At 48.5% G+C, this 20,394-nt stretch overlaps 1 protein-coding gene across 5 annotated transcripts in view; it reads left to right on the forward strand.

The window, feature by feature from the left end:
- The first annotated feature begins 1,431 nt into the window (after window positions 1-1,431).
- ZFR2 (zinc finger RNA binding protein 2) overlaps window positions 1,432-20,394 on the forward strand; it is a 49,823-nt gene continuing 30,860 nt past the window's right edge. For all 5 annotated transcript variants that reach the window (XM_043911970.1, XM_043911973.1, XM_043911971.1 and 2 more), the window contains exon 1: window positions 1,432-1,666. In XM_043911970.1, the coding sequence (XP_043767905.1) occupies window positions 1,614-1,666 (53 nt within the window). In that variant the 5' untranslated portion in view covers window positions 1,432-1,613. The remainder of the gene's footprint in view (window positions 1,667-20,394) is intronic.

Consider the following 20,394-nt stretch of genomic DNA (forward strand, 5'->3'; position numbering starts at 1 on the left):
AAAAATTAATTTAAAAAATTGAAATAGTTGTAGCTTCACATGCAGTTGTAAAAAGTAACACAGAAAGATCCCATGTACCCTTTTCCACCATGTTACCCAATGGTATTAATAATGTCTTGGAAAATTATAGTACAATAGCACTATTGCTTTTGATACAGTCAAAATACATAACATTTCAATCACCTTAGGAGCTCTCATGTTGCTCTTTTATAGCTAATCCCATTCCCCATTCCCCCCTCCCATGCCCTTAACTGGTGGAAATCACAAATACATTCTCTGTTTCTATAATTTTTGATCTTTCAAGAATTTTATGTAAATAGAATCATATGTGACCTCTTGACATCAGCTTTTCCAAACTCAGCACAATTCTCTAGAGCTTTATCCAAGTTGTTGTGTGTATCAAGAGTTCATTCCTTCTTACTGAAGGGTAACATTCCATTTATATGACATGTCCAGAACTGGCAAATCCATAGAGACAGAATGCAAACTAGTGGTGGCCAGAGGCTGGGGGAGGTGTGGGCAAGTAACTGTGAAGGGGTACAGGGTTTCTTCTTGGGGTGATGAAAATGTTCTGGAATTAATTTTGTAACTGCCATCCACAACTTTATGGATATGCTAAAAAAAATTGAATCGCACACCTTAGGTGGGTGAATTGTATGGTATGTGCAGTATATCTCAATAAATCTGTTCTTAACCAAAGAGTATCATAACTGTAATAGTTTGGTTATGATCTGCTTCCCTGAATCCAAGTTCTTGAGGACTGGTGTCAGGCAGCTCACTGTTAGCCCCCAAGAAGGCCCTGCCTGTAGTAAGTGGGTAAAGAAATCTCTCTCAAAATGAATTACCCTTAGAGTAGGGTTTCTCCACCTTGGCACTGCCGCTATTGGGGCCAGGTTCTTCTCTGTCATGGGGCACCTGCCTGCACACTGCTGGGTGTTGTGTAGCATCTCTGGTCCCCACCTACTTGATGCCAGGAGCACTCCCAGTCATGACAGCCACAGATGTCCCTAGACACTGTCCACTGTCCTCTGGGGGCAAACCACTCCAGTTGAGAACCACGAATTTAGAGCCACTGAATTTTAGGTACTGGAGCCTTCTAAGGAAAGGCTGGCACACAGGGCGCTGATCAGCAGGACTTGGCTGTATCAGCAGGGCCATATTCACCCAGCCAGAAATGGTCAGCGGGGCAACGAAACCTCGCTCAAGAGCACAAAAAGGAAAAACCACTACCAGCCTCGAAATCCCTAAGCTGAGAGGTTAAACGGAAGTCCAATATGGGGCGGGGCTTGCGGCGAGGGACGGAGCTTGAACCAAATCAGAGAAGGCCGGTTCTGGGACTCCACCAGAAGAGAGTGATGCTGAGCAGAGGGAAAGTGGGGACTCCAAGTAAGGGGAGGGGCTTGCAGCGAAGGGAGGGGTTCGAGGCAAAGACACGCCCTCGGAAGCAGACTAGGAAGCGAGAAGGCTAGAGCTTCGCGAGGGGGGGCGGGGCCTGTGGCGCGTGGCGGGGCGCGAGAGGCACGCGGTCCAGGCGCCGGCCAGATGACGTCATGCGCTGACGGCCCCGCCCCTTCGCGCCTCCGGGTCGGCGGGCGCTCGGTGGAGACGCCAAGATGGCGGCGAGTAACTATTATGGCTTTGCGCAAGGCATCGGCTCGCAGTACAGGTAACGGCCCCCGCGCCGCTCGCGCCGTCCGACCCCAACCCCGGCCCCGGGGAGGCCACGGCCCCGAGTTGTTTCTGTCGGGGAGAGCCGGAGGGGCTCCTGACGTGGGAACGGGCTCTCGGCTTGTCGCGGGGATGGGCCCGAGGGGGGATTGTACCTCAGCGGGTGCCGAGGTCTGACCACGAAAGGGGCTGCCCTGGGAGGACGCAGCACCTGAGGTGGGGGAGAGAAGACCGGCGTGGGACAGTACCTGGCTGGGTTAGGGGCGGGGCAAGGGCCAAGGACAGAGGGCGGGGAAGTCGAGACCCCATTTGTGGTGGGGGTGGGGCGAGTAAGGAGAAGACAGACCTGTGAGGGCACTTGGCGGGGCAGGGGGTGGAGCAGAGAGACCTGGGCGGGGAGCAGGGGTGTGGAGCTGGAAACCTGATCCCTGATTGGGAGCAAGACAGCCCTTGAGGGGTTCCTGACCAGGCAGGGGGATTTTAAGTTCTGAGGGAAGAACCCTGGAGAGGGGCAGGAGGTGGTAGAGAACACACAGACCCGGGAGGGAGAGACGGAGGCCTGGGGGAGGGGGATAGAGGCCTGACTGGAGGGATGGGCCGGGACTCACGGGAGTAGCAGTCTGGACCTGAGGGAGGTCCTGAGATCCTATAGGAGAGCGGGCACCAGGGGCTTCTGGGGGACGGGAACCGTAAGGAAGGATAGAGGGACCTGGAATCCTGAAAGTCAGTGGAGGAGGCCATTGGGTATTTGAGATGTAGTAACAGACTCGGAGAAGGGAATTCTTGCCTGGAGGATCCCATGGACAGAGGAGCCTGACGGGCCACAGTCCATGGGGTCCCAAAGAGTTGGACGCAATTGAGTGACTAACACTAACAGACTGGGAGGGCTTGCCTGGTGGCTCAGTGGTAAAGAATCCGCCTGCCAATGCAGGAGACAACAGGTTCGATCTCTGGGTCGGGGAAATCCCCTGGAGAAGGAAATGGCAGCCTACTCCAGTTTTCTTGCCTGGGAAATCCCATGGACAGAGGAGCCTGGCAGGCTACAGTCCCTGGGGAAGCGGAGTCGGACACAACTTAGGGAATAAAATGCAATGCAGTACAACAGACAGGGACCCAAGCATTGGGAGGGGAGAGAAAGGAGCTGAGAGAAGAGCTGGGGAGGTGTGGGTGGCAGGGGTAGGAAGCAGCCAGGGCAAGGAGATACCTAGGGGCAGAGACACATGGAGTGCTTCTGGACCCCAAAGGTACACACACACCATTTTCCATGGCTTCTCCTTGGAGCCTCTGTTTGGTCTCAGTCTTTCAGCTGGGGACGCAAGACCAGGTCCCCGGCAGGGATGCAGACAGAGCCGGCGTCCCTGGGGAAAAGTGTCCCCCTCCTCACATCATTTTCATGTGTCACCCTGGGGTCAGTTTCCAGCTGGTAGCCTGGCAGAACCTTCTGGACCAGTCACTCACAAACTGGATTCGAACTGCCCCTTGAGAGACTGGTGTCTGCTTGCAGGATGGGCCTGTGCCCCGTGTTTCTTTCAGGCACTGTTTCAGCACGTTGAACACAGGTCAGGCTAATGGGAAGTTAGTGCCCACCTGTCTACCCAGTTGTGATGCTGCCGTGTTCACTTCTGTGGGGTCAGAAGGAATGAGGTCAGGGCTTGGATCCAAGGCTTGTGCAGCTTGCAGAGTTCTTCCTGTTTTCTGTACCCCGAGTGTTCTCTGAGGTGTAGCGTTGACTAGACATAGATTTTCTATCAGGGAAAGGATTTCTAGCCTGCTGTTTCCTGAAACAGAGTGTTGCATTTTAATCTCCTCTTTCCCTCTTTCCAGCATCCTTGGTGGTATTCTTACGGCCAGTGCTTAGTTATAGCAGCAGGACTTGGCTCGGCTGTCAGAGACCAAGGCCTTTTTTGGAAATGCTGCATTCCTCTGCCTGCTTGCTGCCACTTCTGTCTTTTCTTTCTATTTTTCTGTTTCTCTCTTTTTTTTTTTTTCTTTCTCCAGTGCATTCTTTAGTCAGGTGTGGAAAATCACTTGAATGTTGTGCTTTTTATTAAGATTATCTTCCAGAGGAGAAATTTGAGAATTGACACTGGTAAAATAGGTAATTGCAGGACTTCAGATGTTCTTGTCATTTATTTGAATTAAGGTGCTTAAACGTTTTGTTGCAGCTATTGTCTGGATTCTGATAACTTAAGTCATACAGTAAACATCCATGTAACTAAGGATGTGAAACTGTCATGAACTGAATGTCAGATTTATCTGTGTCTTTAAAATTGTCTCCAAGAAGGTGTGTTATTCCTTAAGAAGTAGATTTAACTAAAACAGAAGTGTAGGAATTACAGCAAAGTAAAATTCAGTCTCCCAAAACCTTGAAACGAGATAATCTGCATTATCTGAACAGTTTTAAGTTAACCAGACATTCCCTTTTCGGGGAAACAACTTTTGCTTGAAACCTTCAGCTGCTTTTAAAGTATATATTTCTTGTGTAATGTGCCATGGAAAAACTAATCAGATAACAGATTTTGTGAGTATCAGCTTTGTGGTAGGGTTTGGACAGCATTATTGACAAAGCCCATTTCCTGAACTACCAAAGCAAAGACAGCAATTTATTTCTTAGAGGAATTTTGTGTAGATTTTCTTGGCTTTTAAAACTGGTAACCACAGGGACTTCTCTGGCAGTCCAGTGATTAATACTATGTGCTTCCAGTGTAGGGAACACAGATTCAGTCCCTGGTCGGGGAGCTGATAGCCCACATGCTGCATGATGCAGCCAAAAAGTAAAAACTTAAAAGAAAGAAAAGGATCAATTGCACATTCACTCTTGAACTATAAGAAAAGTTTGTAGTTCTTTCTTAATGTGATTTTCATTTATTTTACCTATGTGGTCTTTTAGATCTCTTAAGGCTTTTTTAGAGTTAGCACTGTAAGTTTTCAGAATTAAGGATTAATCCTATGTGGAAAACTGACAGTGCGTTTAATTTGCACTGAATGCAGGTTTCAGTTGTGAGGCTGAGCGCTGCTCGAGAAGTCTGACAGGGCTCTGTCTGAGTTAAGTCATGCTGGTAATGAAAACATTGAGAGCTCAGAGCTGTCCGGTGGATGTTCACACTGGTGGAACATGGCAGGCCGGCCAGATCTCCTGTTAACATTTCCCTCTTCTTGCAGATTTTTTTTTTTTTTTTAATGTATTTCTTTGTTTGGCTGCGCCATGTCTTAGTTGCAGCACTCAGAATCTTTAGCTGTGGCATGTGGGATCTTCCTCCCTGACCAGGGCTTGAACCCAGGCAGTTTTGTCAAAACACCACCCATCTAGTATAGTTGGTGGTCTCTACCTTTGCATTCTTGTTAACTCTAAGACGGCTGCTGGATTTTGATGTAATACTTGATTTCCCATCAGGAGCTTGATAAGCTTTTGGCGTTTATGTTAATAGCTGGATTCCTTTAACTGGAGCGTGTCAGGAAGTTGGAAGCCCGAGTGAAACCCCATCAAATTCCATTAGTGATGCTAACACTGAGGAGTCCTGGTTACCGACTCTCTGAGTTGAATAAGTCCCAGGCACTTGACATCTTGTCCAGTCCTCCCAGTTATCCTGTGAGCAAGGTGTTCTGATGCTGATAAGGGAATGAGGCTTGGGGTTCAGTAACTGGTGTAGGATCCCCAGGGTGATGAGCAGTGGGGTCTGGCTAGGCATGCGGGCTGCCATGCGTCTGCCCCTTGGTGGGGCTTACCTGAGTCTTGGGAGTTGCTGGTGGTAGCAGACCAAGCCTGACACAGCCGCTTAGCAGTGGGGCCTGCTGGCGGAGGCTGGGTTTCGTCATTCTGTAGGTGTTGCCTGGATCCTGCCCCTTTAGTTTGGTCCTAGTCAGATTGTGGTTTAGGACCATGTTCTTCAGACCTTGAGAAATGACCTCCTCTGGAGCAGGGAAGCCGAGGAAGCATCTAGTCCAGGGTGGTGGGGATAGTAATGGTAACCCAAGCCGTATGTCTGTAATCTCCCCCAATTGAAACAGGTGGCTTGGGAAAGGCACCGGGGCCCACGCCAGCCATAGGAAGCAGCACAGGGAGACCACCCATTAACACACCCCCGTGGGAGCCCTGCCCTGTCAGGGCGGGCGCAGCATCCTGGGTGTGCCCTTGCCAGCCTCTGTTGCCTGTACCCACCCCCCAGCATGCCCCCGCTCCAGTCCCCAGGCCATTCCAGAATAAACTTTCCCCTCCAAGGCCTGTCTGTCCCCTGAATTTAGGTCCCAGGAGCACAAGCTGCCAGGGGGAATCTGATGTCATTGCCCCGGGGACTGGGGTGGGGCTGGTGGGAACTTGACCTGACTGCTCCTCAGCAGCACGTCGTTCACTCCTGATGGGATTAGCTGAAGTGGACCCTGGGAACACAGGGCACAGGCGTTCTCCTGTTAGAGTGTGACTCCTATTGTTTTCTTAAAGGCCCACCTCAATCAGGCTGAGATACCTGTTAGGGGTTGAGTGAGAGGGGCCCTTGGAAGGCAGTGTTGAGTGGCAGCTCTCAACTTCAGACAAAACCTGACTTCAGGGTATTTTAAGGAGAACCTTTCAAATGATAGAACTGTGTTATCTGTGTTCCTATCACAAGTACATGAGGTACACTGAAAGTTTTTGAAGTGTGGATTTTGAATTTTCATTTTATACATTCTAGAACCAAAAGCCAGCTCATCAACCTCAGAGTATAAGTTAATTCCTAATATAGGTTTTTTTTTCTCAACATATTCTGTTTCTGAATGTTTTTTAGTTTTGTTTTGTCTTTTGTCTGGGTCTACCAGTGTATATATTTAGAATGATCAGAACAGCTACATCAAATTTAAAAGCATTTTCAGATGATCCTTTAAAATTGTTTTTTCACATTGAGTGTAATTGGTGTTCTTCTCTGTGGCTGTGGAGGTAAGGAGATCAAGACCATTGACCTGGATGAATAACTGAAGAGTCCTAAAAAGTAAGGTAGACAGGTAGAAAGGTATTCGTAGACCTTGTATTCACTCTTTATTTTATATTAATAGATTGAAAGTCTATGAAACTTCAGATCAGGGATTGCAGACAGCCTTGTGAGGGGCGGACATGTACATGTATGAGTGGAGTCTTAAGAGGATAGAGGGTGTATCGGGGGAGGATCACAACAGGGCCTGCACACCCCACCCCCATCTGTCATTGACTCGTGGGACTGAACCTAGAGTCTTCCCGCTTTCCCAGAGAATCCACAATCCCCGTTCTGTGTGAAATCCCCCAAGTTTTAAATACCAGGACCAAATTCAGACTGTGTGAGACAGATGACATCTGCTTCCATTCTGTGACCTTCCTTTATGTTCTTGAGGATACAAGAATGTACAGGAAGATAATTAAACATAATGTTTAATAAGATAGGAGGATAGGAAGACATTATAGTTTACATTGAATAGTTGAAAGGAACAGTATCTATTTCAACTAGAAAGAGGAGCCCTCCATTTCAACTGGTTTTAGTTATTTAAGAAAGTTCTGAAAAAAAAAAAAGTTCTGGGTTTATGTGTGTCTCTGTGTATTAAAAGTTAACACCAGTTTTTGTTTTCATCACGGCTCTGAGCTCTTCAGATAGCTTATTCATCTAAGGTGAGGAACGCTGTCTAATTCAAAACAGAATTAGGAAGCTTTGACAAAGCACAGAGATTTTTTCTTGTTTCTTTTGTTTTTTGTATGTCTGTGATGCCTTAAATCTGAAGGGTGCTCTTTGGTCATAGCGTATTGTAGAATCTTGGTAGGAAAAGCTTTTGGTACCACCCGGGGTCTCACTGCTTGACTAATTGTTTCTTGTTCTGTGCCTTGTACTGAGGCATCTGCCATCAGCCGGGAACTGACCTCTGCCTGTCCTTTCCTCTTACACTTGTGTTAGAGGATTTTTGTAAGGTTGCTAGACCTTTTTAAATTAGAAACTTAATTTGTAAATATTTTGGGGAATGGGACTTCTTTTTTTTTGGTAGATATTTTGCTGCTTTGGGCAGTTTTCTCCCCCCAGAGGTAAGTTGCATTTATGGCACATCACTGTTCACTTGCCTTTTACAATTAACTGTTGACTAAGAATTGAGAAGGCTTCCATGGTGGCTCAGTGGTAAAGAATCTGCCTGCCAACGTGGGAGACGCAGGTTCAATCTCTGGGTCGGGAACATCCCCTGGAGAAGGAAATGGCAACCCATTCCAGTATTCTCGCCTAGGAAATCCCATGGACAGAGTAGCCTGGCAGAGTACAGTCCATGGGATTGCAGAAGAGTCAGACATGACTTAGAGACTAAACAACAAGATTTGAGAAATCTCTTGCTTTGGTTCTGCAGCACTTTGTAGTTTGAAAAATCAGTCCCATAGACTGAGATTCTCTCCTTGATGGGGAGCAGAATGACCTATAACTTCTCAGACTCTTGGAATGAATGTTTTAAAAAGCCATTGGCTTCTTTTAAATTTTGAATGTCATTGGTTGGATCCAGGGTTGGTGGTTCAACATATGTTGTATTTGCTCATGAGGAACTCAGATTGGCTGTCTAGTGGCTGCTCCCTGTGTTGATACAGGAGGCACATGCGCTAGACCAACACCAACATAGCTGTGGAGGTTCTTCTGCCCCTTGAAACAGCAGGAGAGGGCTGGAACCACGAATGAGCCCTCGCTGTGCCCAGAGCAGCCTTTTAATGGTTTGGTTCGTTGCAGTAAAGAGGCGCAGCCACTCTGATCCTGGTTGACCTATACTGCTTTTGGGGAGGGGGCGGTGTGTGTGTGTGTACATAACGCTTTCTGTTTAGCTTAACCAGCACGTATCAACAAGACGGAGTTCCTAAGCATCTGACCCACAGCGCTAACCATGCAGCCACCCTCCACGTGAGAACTACATTCCTTTTCAGAAGAACAGAAGAGGATTCTTGGAGTTTCACTGCCAAACAATGTGGCTCACTCTTGAGGCTTAGGAAGCTCCTGTCAGCGGTCTCAAACCCCTGCCTCGGGAATGTCCAGCCATCCTGTGACTCTGTGAGGAGGCTCAGGCTGGCCCTGACGGGGAGCTGGGGTCTCCTGACTACATTTCAAAGAAGGTTGCAGACGGGAGCAGAGGAATGAAATTCTCCATCCTCTCCTAAGAGCCCAAGGATTTAGTTCATCAGATCTCTTTCCAGGGTGTTTACTGGGCATCCCTGGATCTGAAATGGGCATTTCATATGGAGAATGCATATAGCTTTCATAGTGAAAAAAAAAATCATTAGAAAAAATCAGAATTGTTACGGGTATAAATGTAAGGTATGTCATGTTTTGACATAAAACCCTTGTCAACCGAAGTGCCAAACGAGGTCCTCTCTCTGGGTGTGTATGTATGCATGTACACACAAAGTAACAGATGTGATCTCGTTGCCAATAAAACATCTGAAAACCTCCTCCCTGCTGGATGTCTTGAGTGAGCATGTTAGCCTTACCCTAACCCTAACCCCTGAATGTTCCTCACCCATGTGAGGAGTCACAGACATTTCAGGGGAGCTGACCTGGGTCAGGATGCCGAAGCCAGGGTTTTCTCCCCATAGCCCTGCAGAGTTAGTGATCATCTAGGCTGAGGTGTCGAACTGTCCCGCACTCAGGTTTAACCCCTCAGTCTAGTTTAGTTTAAGCCACTGGGTGGGCAGGGGGAGTGTTAGGAGCAGGGCTAATAAATGAGTGAGTGAAGAGCTCTGCCCTGGAGGGAAGAGTCCATGAATTTTTTTTTTTTTTTTTTGATGTGGACCATTTTGTAAAGTCTTTATTGAATTTGTTACAGTATTGTAACAAATACTGTTATAATAGTAAACTGTTAACTTCTGTTTTATGTTTTGGTTTTTTTGATCTGAGCTTCATGACCAGGGATCAAACCCACAGCCCTTGCATTAGAAGGTGGACTCTTAACCATGGGACCACCAGGGAAGCCCGTGATTTTATTTTTTTATTTAAACACCTAAAACATTATGTATTGGAATATAGCTGATTAACAATGTCGTACTTTAAGGTGAATAGCGAAGGGACTCAGCCATACATATACATGTATATCCTTTCTCCCCCCAACTCCTCTCCCATCCAGGCTGGCACATAACATTGAGCAGAAGTTCAATGTGCTATACAATAGGTGGGAAGTCCGTGATTTTAAAAGAAATTATTGTGTGAGGTTTCTCACCATTGTGATTCCAGGAAAATCTTTTTTTCCACTTGATTTTTTTCTGCCCCAAACTCTGCATGTTTTTGATCTTGTGTGTGTTCTCACTGAGAACGATTCTTTGAAAGCAGTCTGCAGCAGAGATAGTTGTTACAGCAAACCTAGAATGACCTGTCATTCCTCCCGACGGTCTCTGGGACATTTCACCACCTTTCCGTAGCTCCCTCAGGTGTGTGCCCTTCTGAAGTGAGGTCTGTGCTCGAGGTCCGACATGTCCTTCATGGTTGGCCTTATGGGAGCAACCAGAGTGTGTCCCATGGGAGAGACCCCTGGGTTGGGAAACGTAGCCTCCCCAGATGTATCCCCTCCATGTCACAATCAGCTCGGTGACTCACTGAACAAAGTGACATCCATGGGTCTCTCCATTCTAAAATCTTATGACTCCTTGCTTCCAGTGCAGGGTGCTCCAGTTTGATCCCTGGTCCAGGAATTAAGATCCCACATGCCATGTGACACAGGCAAAAATTAGAAATAAATACAATAAGAATAATAAAACAAGTTTTAAAAATCTTATCTAGATGTTTAGTCACCAAAAAAAACCTGACTCCCCAAAACAGAATTCAGACCAGAAAGCCATCAGAGGATATTTACCTGGGACCCATAGACGACGCCAGCGAGGACTTTGAGTCTGTGTCACTCAGACGTGCTTCAGCCTTGCTCTTCCTGAGCCCACAGGTGCCGGTGCGTGCCCCAGCTTCCTGCCTCAGCTCCCCCTTCCCGGGCAGGGCAGGGCAGGGCAGGCGGCAGCCGCTGGGTCCTCGTCACAGTGAGGACGTGTCCTGAGTGCGGTGTTGCAGTGGTACACCCTCCCTGTGAGCAGCAGATGAGCAGCAGCAGCAGCCGGGGCCCCTGGCTTGGGGGAGGCTTCACCTGGGGTCAGTTCGTGACTCTTCATTCCCCAGCACTCACTCCCAGTGCTCTGCTCTTGCTCAGGAATCTCCTGCAGACCATGCTGGATTCTCACACCTGCTCTCTTGGGCGTGTGCAGTGGGGTTTTTTAGCTTGCTATATTTGAATTGGAGTAGGAAATGGCAACCCACTCCAGTATTCTTCTTGCCTGGAAAATTCTGTGGACAGAGGAGCCTGGCAGGCTACAGTCTGTGGAGTCACAAAGAATCAGACATGACTGAGCACAAACTAAATATTTAAATTTGGAGCCAGTACTGTAAAGTTGGGAGACTTTTCAGAAATTTCTAGTATTGCTTAAAATGGGAAGAGCTGGCCACCTTGGGAGGCCTTGTGAGCTCCGGTGCAAGGCACTATAGCACGTGAGTTTTTGTTTGTCACACCCTCCCAAAAGGTATGCGTTCCATTCTACAGGTGAGTAAACTGAGGTCAGCAAAGACTAAGTGACTTGCTCAAGGCCCCGCAGTGAGCAGCGACAGGGTTGGAAACCAGGCGGTGTGGCTCCTGTCCCTGCCCCTAGGTTGCAGCGCTCCTCTCAGTTCCTAAGCTTGAAACCCTGTCAGCTTTTCCGTGGTCCCTGGCCTTCAGTCCTCACGAAGAGCCCTTGGGTCCTCATCCGCTTCCTTCCACCTTGCTCTCAGGGCACATCTCATTTGTTCCTGTGCAGTTTTCATCTTGAGGTGACTGACAGCAGGGGGCGGTCTTGCCCTTGAAAAGAGGATTGGTTACATTCCTCTCCCCAACCCCGCTCTGAGAGAAGGGAATATGCCATGTCACGCAAGGCCAAATAAACTTTGCCTTTTACCCTCAACACATGCTTTTTGCTCTCCCATGTGGGAGAGCAGTGTCCTTCCAAATTACCTGGGCCTGTGAAGCCCCAGGTAATTACAGGCAGAACTGTGCCATGTCCAGGGCATCTGAGAGGGTAGGAAGTCACAGCTTTCATCTCATTCTTAAAAGGATCCTGAAAAAGGCTATTAGAAACTGACCTCTCGGGACTTCCCTTGTCTGGCCAAGCAGTTAAGACTCCACACTTCCACTGCAGGGGATGTGGGTTTGATCCCTGATTGGGGAACTGCATGCCACGTATCATGGCCAAAAAAATTAGAAATTGACCTCTCACCAAGGGGAGCTAGAGAAGAGGTGTGGGGACTACCCCTTCAGACTTGGGGCAAGGAGCTTGGGCGGGAGTGACAGCCTGCACTGCTGACTTATCTGCGGCTCCCCCCAGACGTTAGACTCTAATCCTCCACCCCTGGGCACCCCGACCTTGCAGACCTGAATCTCTTCAGCAGCAGCCCTGCTGACGTCCAGGCCAGACTTTCCCTATGGGGCCATCCTGGGCACTGTGGGGTGTTGAGCAGCATCCCTGGCCCCCGCTTATCAATGCCAGGAGCCCCCCAAAGTAACCACAAATGTCCCCACTATCACCCTGTGTCCCCTGGGGGCAGGATCACCCCAGGAGAGAACGCCGATCTAGATTACCTAGGTTTTGACAACCATACGGGCCAAGCCTGTGGAGGCTTTCCCATGAGCTGTTTTTTGGCACTCCCAGCGCCTAAAACCTCCATGGGGTAGATCTGTGGCCAAAACACCCCTGTCATTTATGTCTTTCCTTCTTATGGTATTGGTTTAGTTGCTAAGTCGTGTCTGCCTCTGTGACCCCATGAACGGTAGCCTGCCAGTCTCCTCTGTCAATGGGATTTCCCAGGCAAGAAGACTGGAGTAGATTGCCATTTCTTTCTCCAGGTGATCTTCCTGACTCAGGGATAAAACTTGAGTCTCCTGCATTGGCAGGTAGATTCTTTACCACTGAGCCATCAGGAGAGAATTCCTTCTTACGTCCTTTCCACTGGGACCTTGGATTCTTCCCATTGGGAAAGTACATCTATTTCCCTGGCCCTGGAGCCAGGCTTCCTCATGCCTCTCCTTGGCCCATAGATTGCAGTGGAAGTGATACCACCATATGTGCATATGTGGAAGGTTTATGTCCCCCCTTAAATTTATATATTGATACCTAACCCCTAAGTTGATGGTGTTAGGAAGTGGTGCCTTTTGAGGGGTGATAAAGTCATGAGGGTGAAGTGCCTCATGAATAGGATTAGTGCCCTTTTAAAGGGACCCCAGAGAGCCCTCTCACCCCTTGTGCCATGTGACGACACTGCAAGAAGGTGGTCATCTCTGAACCAGGACTCCGGCTCTCAGCAGACACTGGATCTGCTGGTGCCTTGGTCTCAGACTCCCTAGTCTCCAGAACTGAGCAATTTCTGTTTATAAGTTCCCACTCTGTGGTGTCATGATGGAGCATCTGTTTGAGCTGCTAATCTGATTCTAAGCCTAGACCTTCAGAGCCTTTGCCCACATCCTGTCCATTCTCGGGGGTATCCTGCTGCAACATGGGGGACCCCAGACTAGCCCACTGGAGGAGGAGATGCCACAGGGAGGAGGGCCTTGTTGCAGGGCCTGCTCTCCAGGAGCAGAGCTGCCTGCCACTGACCCAGCCCAGCGCAGCCCACGGGGTGAAGAGCAAAGTAGTGGATAGCTGTTTTGTTTTGGCTGAGCCACTTGGCACGTGAGATCTTAGTTCCCCAACCAGGGATTGAACCCACACCCCATTCGTTGGAAGCTTGAAGTCTTTTAAGCACTGGACCACCAGGGAAATCCCAGTGATGGCTATTTTAAGCCAGGGCTCAGCAAACCTTGTCTGTAAAGGGTCAGAGGGTAAATATTTTCCACTCTGTGGGTGTCTTAGTTCAGCCTGCTGTGATCAAACACAGACTGGATGACTTGTAAATAACAGTTTATTCCTCTCAGTTCCCATGGCTGGAGGTCTGCCATCAGGGCACAGACAGGGCTGGGCTGTGCTGAGAACCCTCTCTGGGTTGCAGACACTGACTTCTGTTTGTCTCACATAGAGGAGCGCAGAGGGTGGAGGAAGCCGTCCTGTGACTTTTTTTTTTAAACTTTTTATTTTGTATTGGGGTGTAGCTGATTAACATTGTTGTAATAGTTTCAGTTGAACAGATACGGGACTCAGCCATACATATACATGTATTAATTCTCCCCCAAACTCCCCTCCCATCCAGGCTGCCATGTAACATTGAGCAGAGTTCCCTGTGCTATACATAGGTCCTTGTTGGTTATCCATTTTAAACATAGCAGTGTGTACGTGCCCATCCCAAATTCCCTAACTATCCTTTTCCCCCATTCTTCCCCCCACCAACCATAAATTCCCATAAATTCATTCTCTCAGTCTGTGAGTCTTTTTCTATTTTGTAAGTAAGTCCATTTGTATTATTTCTTTTGAGATTCCACATATAAGGGATGTCATTTGATATTTCTCCTCTGTCTGATTCACTTTCATCCTATGACTTTTATAAGGACACTGATCCCATCTCAGGGGCCCCACCCTCATGACGTCATCTAATGCTAAATTACCTCCCAAAGGCCCCACCTCCTAACATCATATTCAGGGGAAGGGGGTTCAGCATAACAATTTTGCGGAGACACAGACATTCAGCCCACAGCAGCAGACTGTACTATACGTGTCACCACTACAGAGCTCTGCCACCATAGGGTGGAAGCAGCTGAAGACGCGATGTAAACAAGTGGATGTGGCTGTGGGCCATCAAAACTTTTATATTTTGACACTGATGTGAATTTCGTATACTTTTCAGGTGTCATGAAATCGTACTCTCTTAACCCTCTCCAACCACTTAAAAATGCAAAATCCATTCTCTGCTCATGGGCTGTACAAAAGCAGGCAGTGGGCAGGTGTGGCCACATTGTCCAAGCCTTGCTTTAAATCCTTTCCTTTTCTCTTTAATGGTCTAGTTGGGGCGCCACCATGCCACTCCTGAGAAGGGTGTGAGACCATAGGACCTGCACACACCTCACCCACAACCCCCGCCCCATAGCTCCAGGGCATCTGTGCTCTGCTTCCTCACAGAGCTTGCTCAGCTAAAGAAATGCCAGGTCACACGTGATCCTCCCAGACCATGGACACCTTTGTGCCGTTGGTGAGCAGTGACTCAGCATGTGGTGGACCCAGTGTTCCCTTTGGGGTCACAGCTACTGCTCTGATCACTGTCACCAAACGTTTATTTACTTGACTGCTTGGCAAGCCCCCATTTGGGTGTTTGCAAAGCTCTTGACTACCAGGAACCAGCTTGGCCAGATTTTGTGCAGGAGGCCTGAAGTCTCATGCGTCTTCTCCCCACTTCCACCAGGCTGGTTGAGGCCCATGTGTGTCAGGTCCTCTAAGGACCCTCAACTTCTGCCGTCCACAGCCCTCACTGCCTGTCTAGTCCGCTCGGGCCATCACAACAGAGCACCACAGACTGGGCGGCCTAAACAACACATATATTTCTCACAGTCTGGAAGCTGCATGTTCAAGACCAAGGTGCCGGCAGGGTTGGTTCCTCCCAAGGCCTCTCTCCTTGGCCCACAGAGGGCTGCCTTCTTCCCATGTCCTTGTGTGGTCTTCCCTCTGTGAGGCATCCCCAGCGTGTCTTCTCATAAGAATCCCAGCCTCACAGGATGAGGACCCCACCCTTATAGCTTCATGTAATTCTGTAAGGACTGTGTCTCCAAACAAGTCACATTGGGGTTAGGGCTTCATGTGAACTTAGGGGAGGGCACAATTCAGAGCATAGCACCCCATTAGCGCCCTGAAACAGGACAGATCTCGTCCTAAGAAACTTGGGTGACTTCCATATTCTGCCTGGCATCCCTGAGCCCACTGCCCAGTCTCCTGTCACCCACAGCTCCTCCATGCCTCCACACGCAGGGCTGTTCTGCCAACCTCCGTGCTCATCTCCCATCCCCACATGTGTGCCAGGCCTTGCTCTCAGCCTGGGGGCTGCATCTGAGCCCCTCTCTGGAACCCCAGAAACCTCCATAGTCAGGCCTTTCAGGTCCGGGGTTGGAGGGGGAGGCTCCCGCCACCTGCCCGGCTGTCGGCACACCCATCCTTCTCCCAGACAGCCTGTTTCCATCTCCCCTGCCCCTCCCCCAGCATCTCAGCTATTCCCTCAGGAGAGGTGCTTCCTCCTGTCATCTGAGCAGATGGGAGAGTGACCTCTGGTAAGGTCAAGGGTGTTTCACCATCCCAAATAAAACTCAGAGCTGGGACTCCCCTGGGGTCCAGTGGCTAAGAATTCGCTCCCAATGCAAGGGGTCCAGGTTCAATTCCTGGTTAGGGAACTAGATCCCACATGCTGCAACTGAAGATCCCAAGTGCTGCAACTAAGCTCCAGCACAGCCAAAAAACAAACCTCAAAGCTGATGTATACTCAACCCTATGCATCTCACAGCCAACTGGCCTTCTCACAGCTGTGACCTTTGCCTGCCTTCATAATAAACCTGATGGGAGCACCCTGCAGGACACAGGAACACCTGAGGTCTCCCAGCACTGAGTTACATCAAGGCCATCTGTGGGCAGACGCTCCTCTTGTCCTTGACTTTGGTTTAGCCTGTGCTAAGTCGTTTCAGTCACGTCCAACTCTTCTGCGAACCCATGGACTGTAGCTCACCAGTCTCCTCTGTCCATAGGATTCTCCAGGCAACAATACTGCAGTGGGTTGCCATTTCCTCCTCCAACGGATCTTCCCGATCCAGGGATCAAACCCATGTCTTCTATGTCTCCTGCATTGGCATGCGAGTTCTTTACCATTAGCGCCACCTGGGAATCAATCTTCAAACCTCAGGGTGTGTGATCATCACTACTCGGGGTTGTACACAACCAAAACGTGTCTTGAGTTCTCAGTTTATGCCCGCAGACATGCTGTCTCGAGCCTGATCCCCAGTCAGACAGCAGCCCGCAGCGTCCCAGGGGTCCTTCTGGAGCAGGGTCTGGACCAGGCGTAATTGAGCATGTGACGCCGCCTATCCGCGGCCTGGGTCTCAGAGCTGGTACCCTGGGATCGGGCATGTCCTAGACCAGTAGCTCTCAGATGGTGTTTGGGAGTATCTCTGGTTGTCATGACTGTGGGCGCTCCCGGCACTGAGTGGGTGGAGGCCAAGGATGCTGTTCCAAAGCCCGAAGTGCCCAGGACGGTCCCCTACAGAGAGATGGGGGTCACAGTGTCAGCAGGACCAGGAGCGATAAAGCCTGCCCTAAATGGAGCAGGCATGAACAAGTTCAACAACCGCCCACCTCAGTGGTTCCCTGCATGAGGCCCCCACTGGACGGAGACACAGCTTTTAACCTGAGCTGGGTCACTGCAGCAGCCAGTGAAGAGCACCCAAAGTTGTCTCGGCTTCCTCGCTGGGGCCCTCAGCTAAAGGAGACTCACCCTTCCATCCGGGAGACACTTGCCTCTGCCTCCTCAGCTGGCACCACTTGGTGCGCTGGGCTTCAGGGCTGGGAGGGGAGACCCCACTGGACGAAGGTGGGGGCCCTTGCATGCTGGGAAGCTTGGGACTCCCCTGGTGGTCCAGGGATTGAGAATCCGCCTTCCCATGCAGGGGACGTGGGCTCCATCCCTGATCGGGGAACAAAGATCCTATCTGCCTCGGGGCAACTAAGCCCGTGTGCCGTAACTACTAAGCCTGTGCGCTTCAACAAGAGAAAGCCCTTGCGCTGCCACTAAGACCTAGGGCAGCTAAAAAAATAAATCTTTTAAAAAGAAGAAGGAAGCAGTGTGCAGCTGATGGCCTCTTCCCCAGCAGAGGCAGCAGGGCTCGGCCCAGAGAGCTCCAGTTCTGTCCTTGCAGCTTGGACAGCTCAGACCACCTTGGTGAGCCTTCTGGGTGGCTTCAACGGCATGGCCTTTTATCATCCTCCTGAAGTCCATGCCTTCTGTTTTCCTTGCCGGTTTGGGCTGGGACCACCCCTGTCCCATGCACTGTCCCATGTGACTGAGTCAGGAGAAGGTGGCCCCAGCTCCCGACAAGTCCTGGTGGAGCTGAAGCAGGCGCCCTTGCCCCGTTGCCCTCAACCGTGCCCTGGTTGGAGCTGGTGGTATGGGACCCTAGCAGCACAACAACAAGCCTTGAGGGGAAGCTGGCACAAGAAGACATATATAGAACATGCACAGAACACAGGTGATGGTAGAAAATTGCAAATAGTATGTGGTGGTTTAACACATGGCCATAGGGACTTCCCTGAGGGGTCCAGTGGCTAAAGACTCCACTGCAGGGGGTGCAGGGGGAGCAGGATCAACCCCTGGTTGGGGAATAAGATCCAGCATGTCTCATTATGTGGCCAAAAATTTAAAAATATAACACAGATCTTTAAAAAGATAATAAAATTTTTTCTATAAGTTCTCATATTCAACATATAAGTAAGCTTACTCCTTCCTTCAGAAGTTGGGGCCTAATCCTCTCCCCTTGAGGGTGGGGTGGATTCAGTGGTTCACTTCTTTTTTTTTTTTTTTAATTTCTTGGCCATGCCACCAGGCATATGGGATCTAGTTCTTTGTGCACATGCATGCTAAGTTGCTTCAGTCATGTCCAGCTCTTTGTGTCCCTATGAACTGGGCCTTCCGGGCTCATCTGCCCATGGGATTCTCCAGGCAAGAATACTGGAGTGGGTTTCCATACCCTCCTCCAGGGGATCTTCCCAATTCAGGGATGAAACCCACGTCTCTTATGTCTCCTGCATTGGCAGGCAGGTTCTTTACCATGAGCGCCACCTGGGAAGCCGCTTTAGTTCTCTGACCAGGGATCAAACCCACGTCTCCTGCATTGGAAGCCCGGAGTCTTAACCTCTGGACCACCAGGGGAGTCCCTCAGTGGTTCACTTCTAACACAGAATGTGGCGGAAGTCATGCCATGCGATGTCTGAAGCTGTGTCATAACAAGGAGAGCTTCCACCTGGTCCTTCCCCCCTCTCTCATTCTGGGGGAAGCAGGTAGCCATGTTGTAAGAACACCCAAGCAGCACTGGGAAATCACCAACTTGCCCAGCACGTGAAGGAGCCACCCTGGAAGCAGGTCCCACTACCGCAGTCGGGCCTTCAGGCGACGCTGCCCGAGCTGACTTCTTATTGGCAACTTCATGAAGACCCTGAGTCAGAGCCCACACACACAACCCCCAAATTCTGACCCACAGAAACTGTGAAGACGGTAAACTATTGTTTGGAGCCACATCACTGGGGGTAGTTTCCTAAATTGAAGTATAATCACTTATAATAATCTGTTAGTTTCAGGTATGTAACGTAGAGATTTGATATATTTTTATGCATCATGGAATGGTCACCAGGATAAAGTCTAGTTATCATCTGCCACCATGCAAGTTTATCAACTATTTATTTATAAATACACCTATATTAATAAATAATAATGTTAACTATAGTATTAAATAATAAATAATATTAAATATATCTTTATAGCAGTATTATTGACTATATTCCCCATGCTGCATATTACAATCCTGTGGCTTATTTAAGGACTGGTAGTTTCTTCCTCTTCACCTCCCTTACCTGTTTCACTCATCTTCCTGTCCTGCCTCCCTTCTGGCTACCACCAGTTTGTTCTCTGTATCTATGAGTCTGCTTCTGTTTTGTCATGTTTATTCATCTGTTTTATAGATTCTTCATGTAAATGGGATCATGTGTTGTTTGTCTTTCTCTGACTTATTTCACTCAGCATAATACTCTGTTGTCACAAATAGCAAGATTTCATTCTTTTTTATGGCTGAGTAATATTCTGTTGTGCACACACATACCTGTGTGTGTACTTAAGTGTCTGTTGCTAGATGAGTGGATAAAGATACATATATCTTCTTTATCTATTCATCTATCCATGGACACTTAGGTCAATTCCATATCTTGGTTATTGTAAGTAATGCTGCAGCGAACATTGAGGTGTATAATCTTTTCAAATGAGTGTTTTTGTTTACTTCAGAAAATTACCCAGAAATGAAATTGTTGGATCATATGTTAGTTCTGTTTTTAATTTTTTGAGGAGCCTTCAAACTGTTTTCCATAGTGGCTGCACCAACTGACATTTATTGGGGGTAATTTTTAACTCTTCAATAGCTAACTGATACATAATATAGGTACCGTCCAATAGTAAAATAGGCAAATGAATTGTGATATAGTCAAACAAATGAATAGCCTTTATGGTTTGAGAGGCCCAGGGCAAATGTACAAATGGAAGCTGGCATGCCATGTCCTAACATTTCAACATTATAGACCAAGCTGGCAAAAATTAGATACCATATGTCCTGTCCCACATACCTCAACAAATATACCTTTCTAATGAGCAAGAAAAAAAGTTACACTGGTTTATGGTTTTCAAATCATCATAGGTTACTACTGAGTGTGTCTGGTGATGGGCTGGTGATGTTTGGGTGTCTGAAATAGAACCATACTAATTCATAAATGATTATATATTCTGTAAACTTTAAGTTAGGTGTTTTCTTTTCAGTATGAATGATGCTTGTGTAATGAAGATTTTCATATCATTTGAGTTTTGTTACAATAATGACCTGAAGCAGCTGGTGTGGGCTGACTTGCGTCACATAAAATTCATATTTGGCCGTTAGGTTTGGGGCATCAGGCCTTCAGTCCTAACTAAAGAATGTGACTGTAGAAGATAGGGTTTTTGAAGAGATAATTACAGTAAAGTGAGGTATTGTGTGTGTGTGCTTGGTCGTGTCCAACTC

Source organism: Cervus elaphus, chromosome 9 (genome assembly GCF_910594005.1).
Source record: "Cervus elaphus chromosome 9, mCerEla1.1, whole genome shotgun sequence".
Classification (NCBI taxonomy): Eukaryota; Metazoa; Chordata; class Mammalia; order Artiodactyla; family Cervidae; genus Cervus; species Cervus elaphus.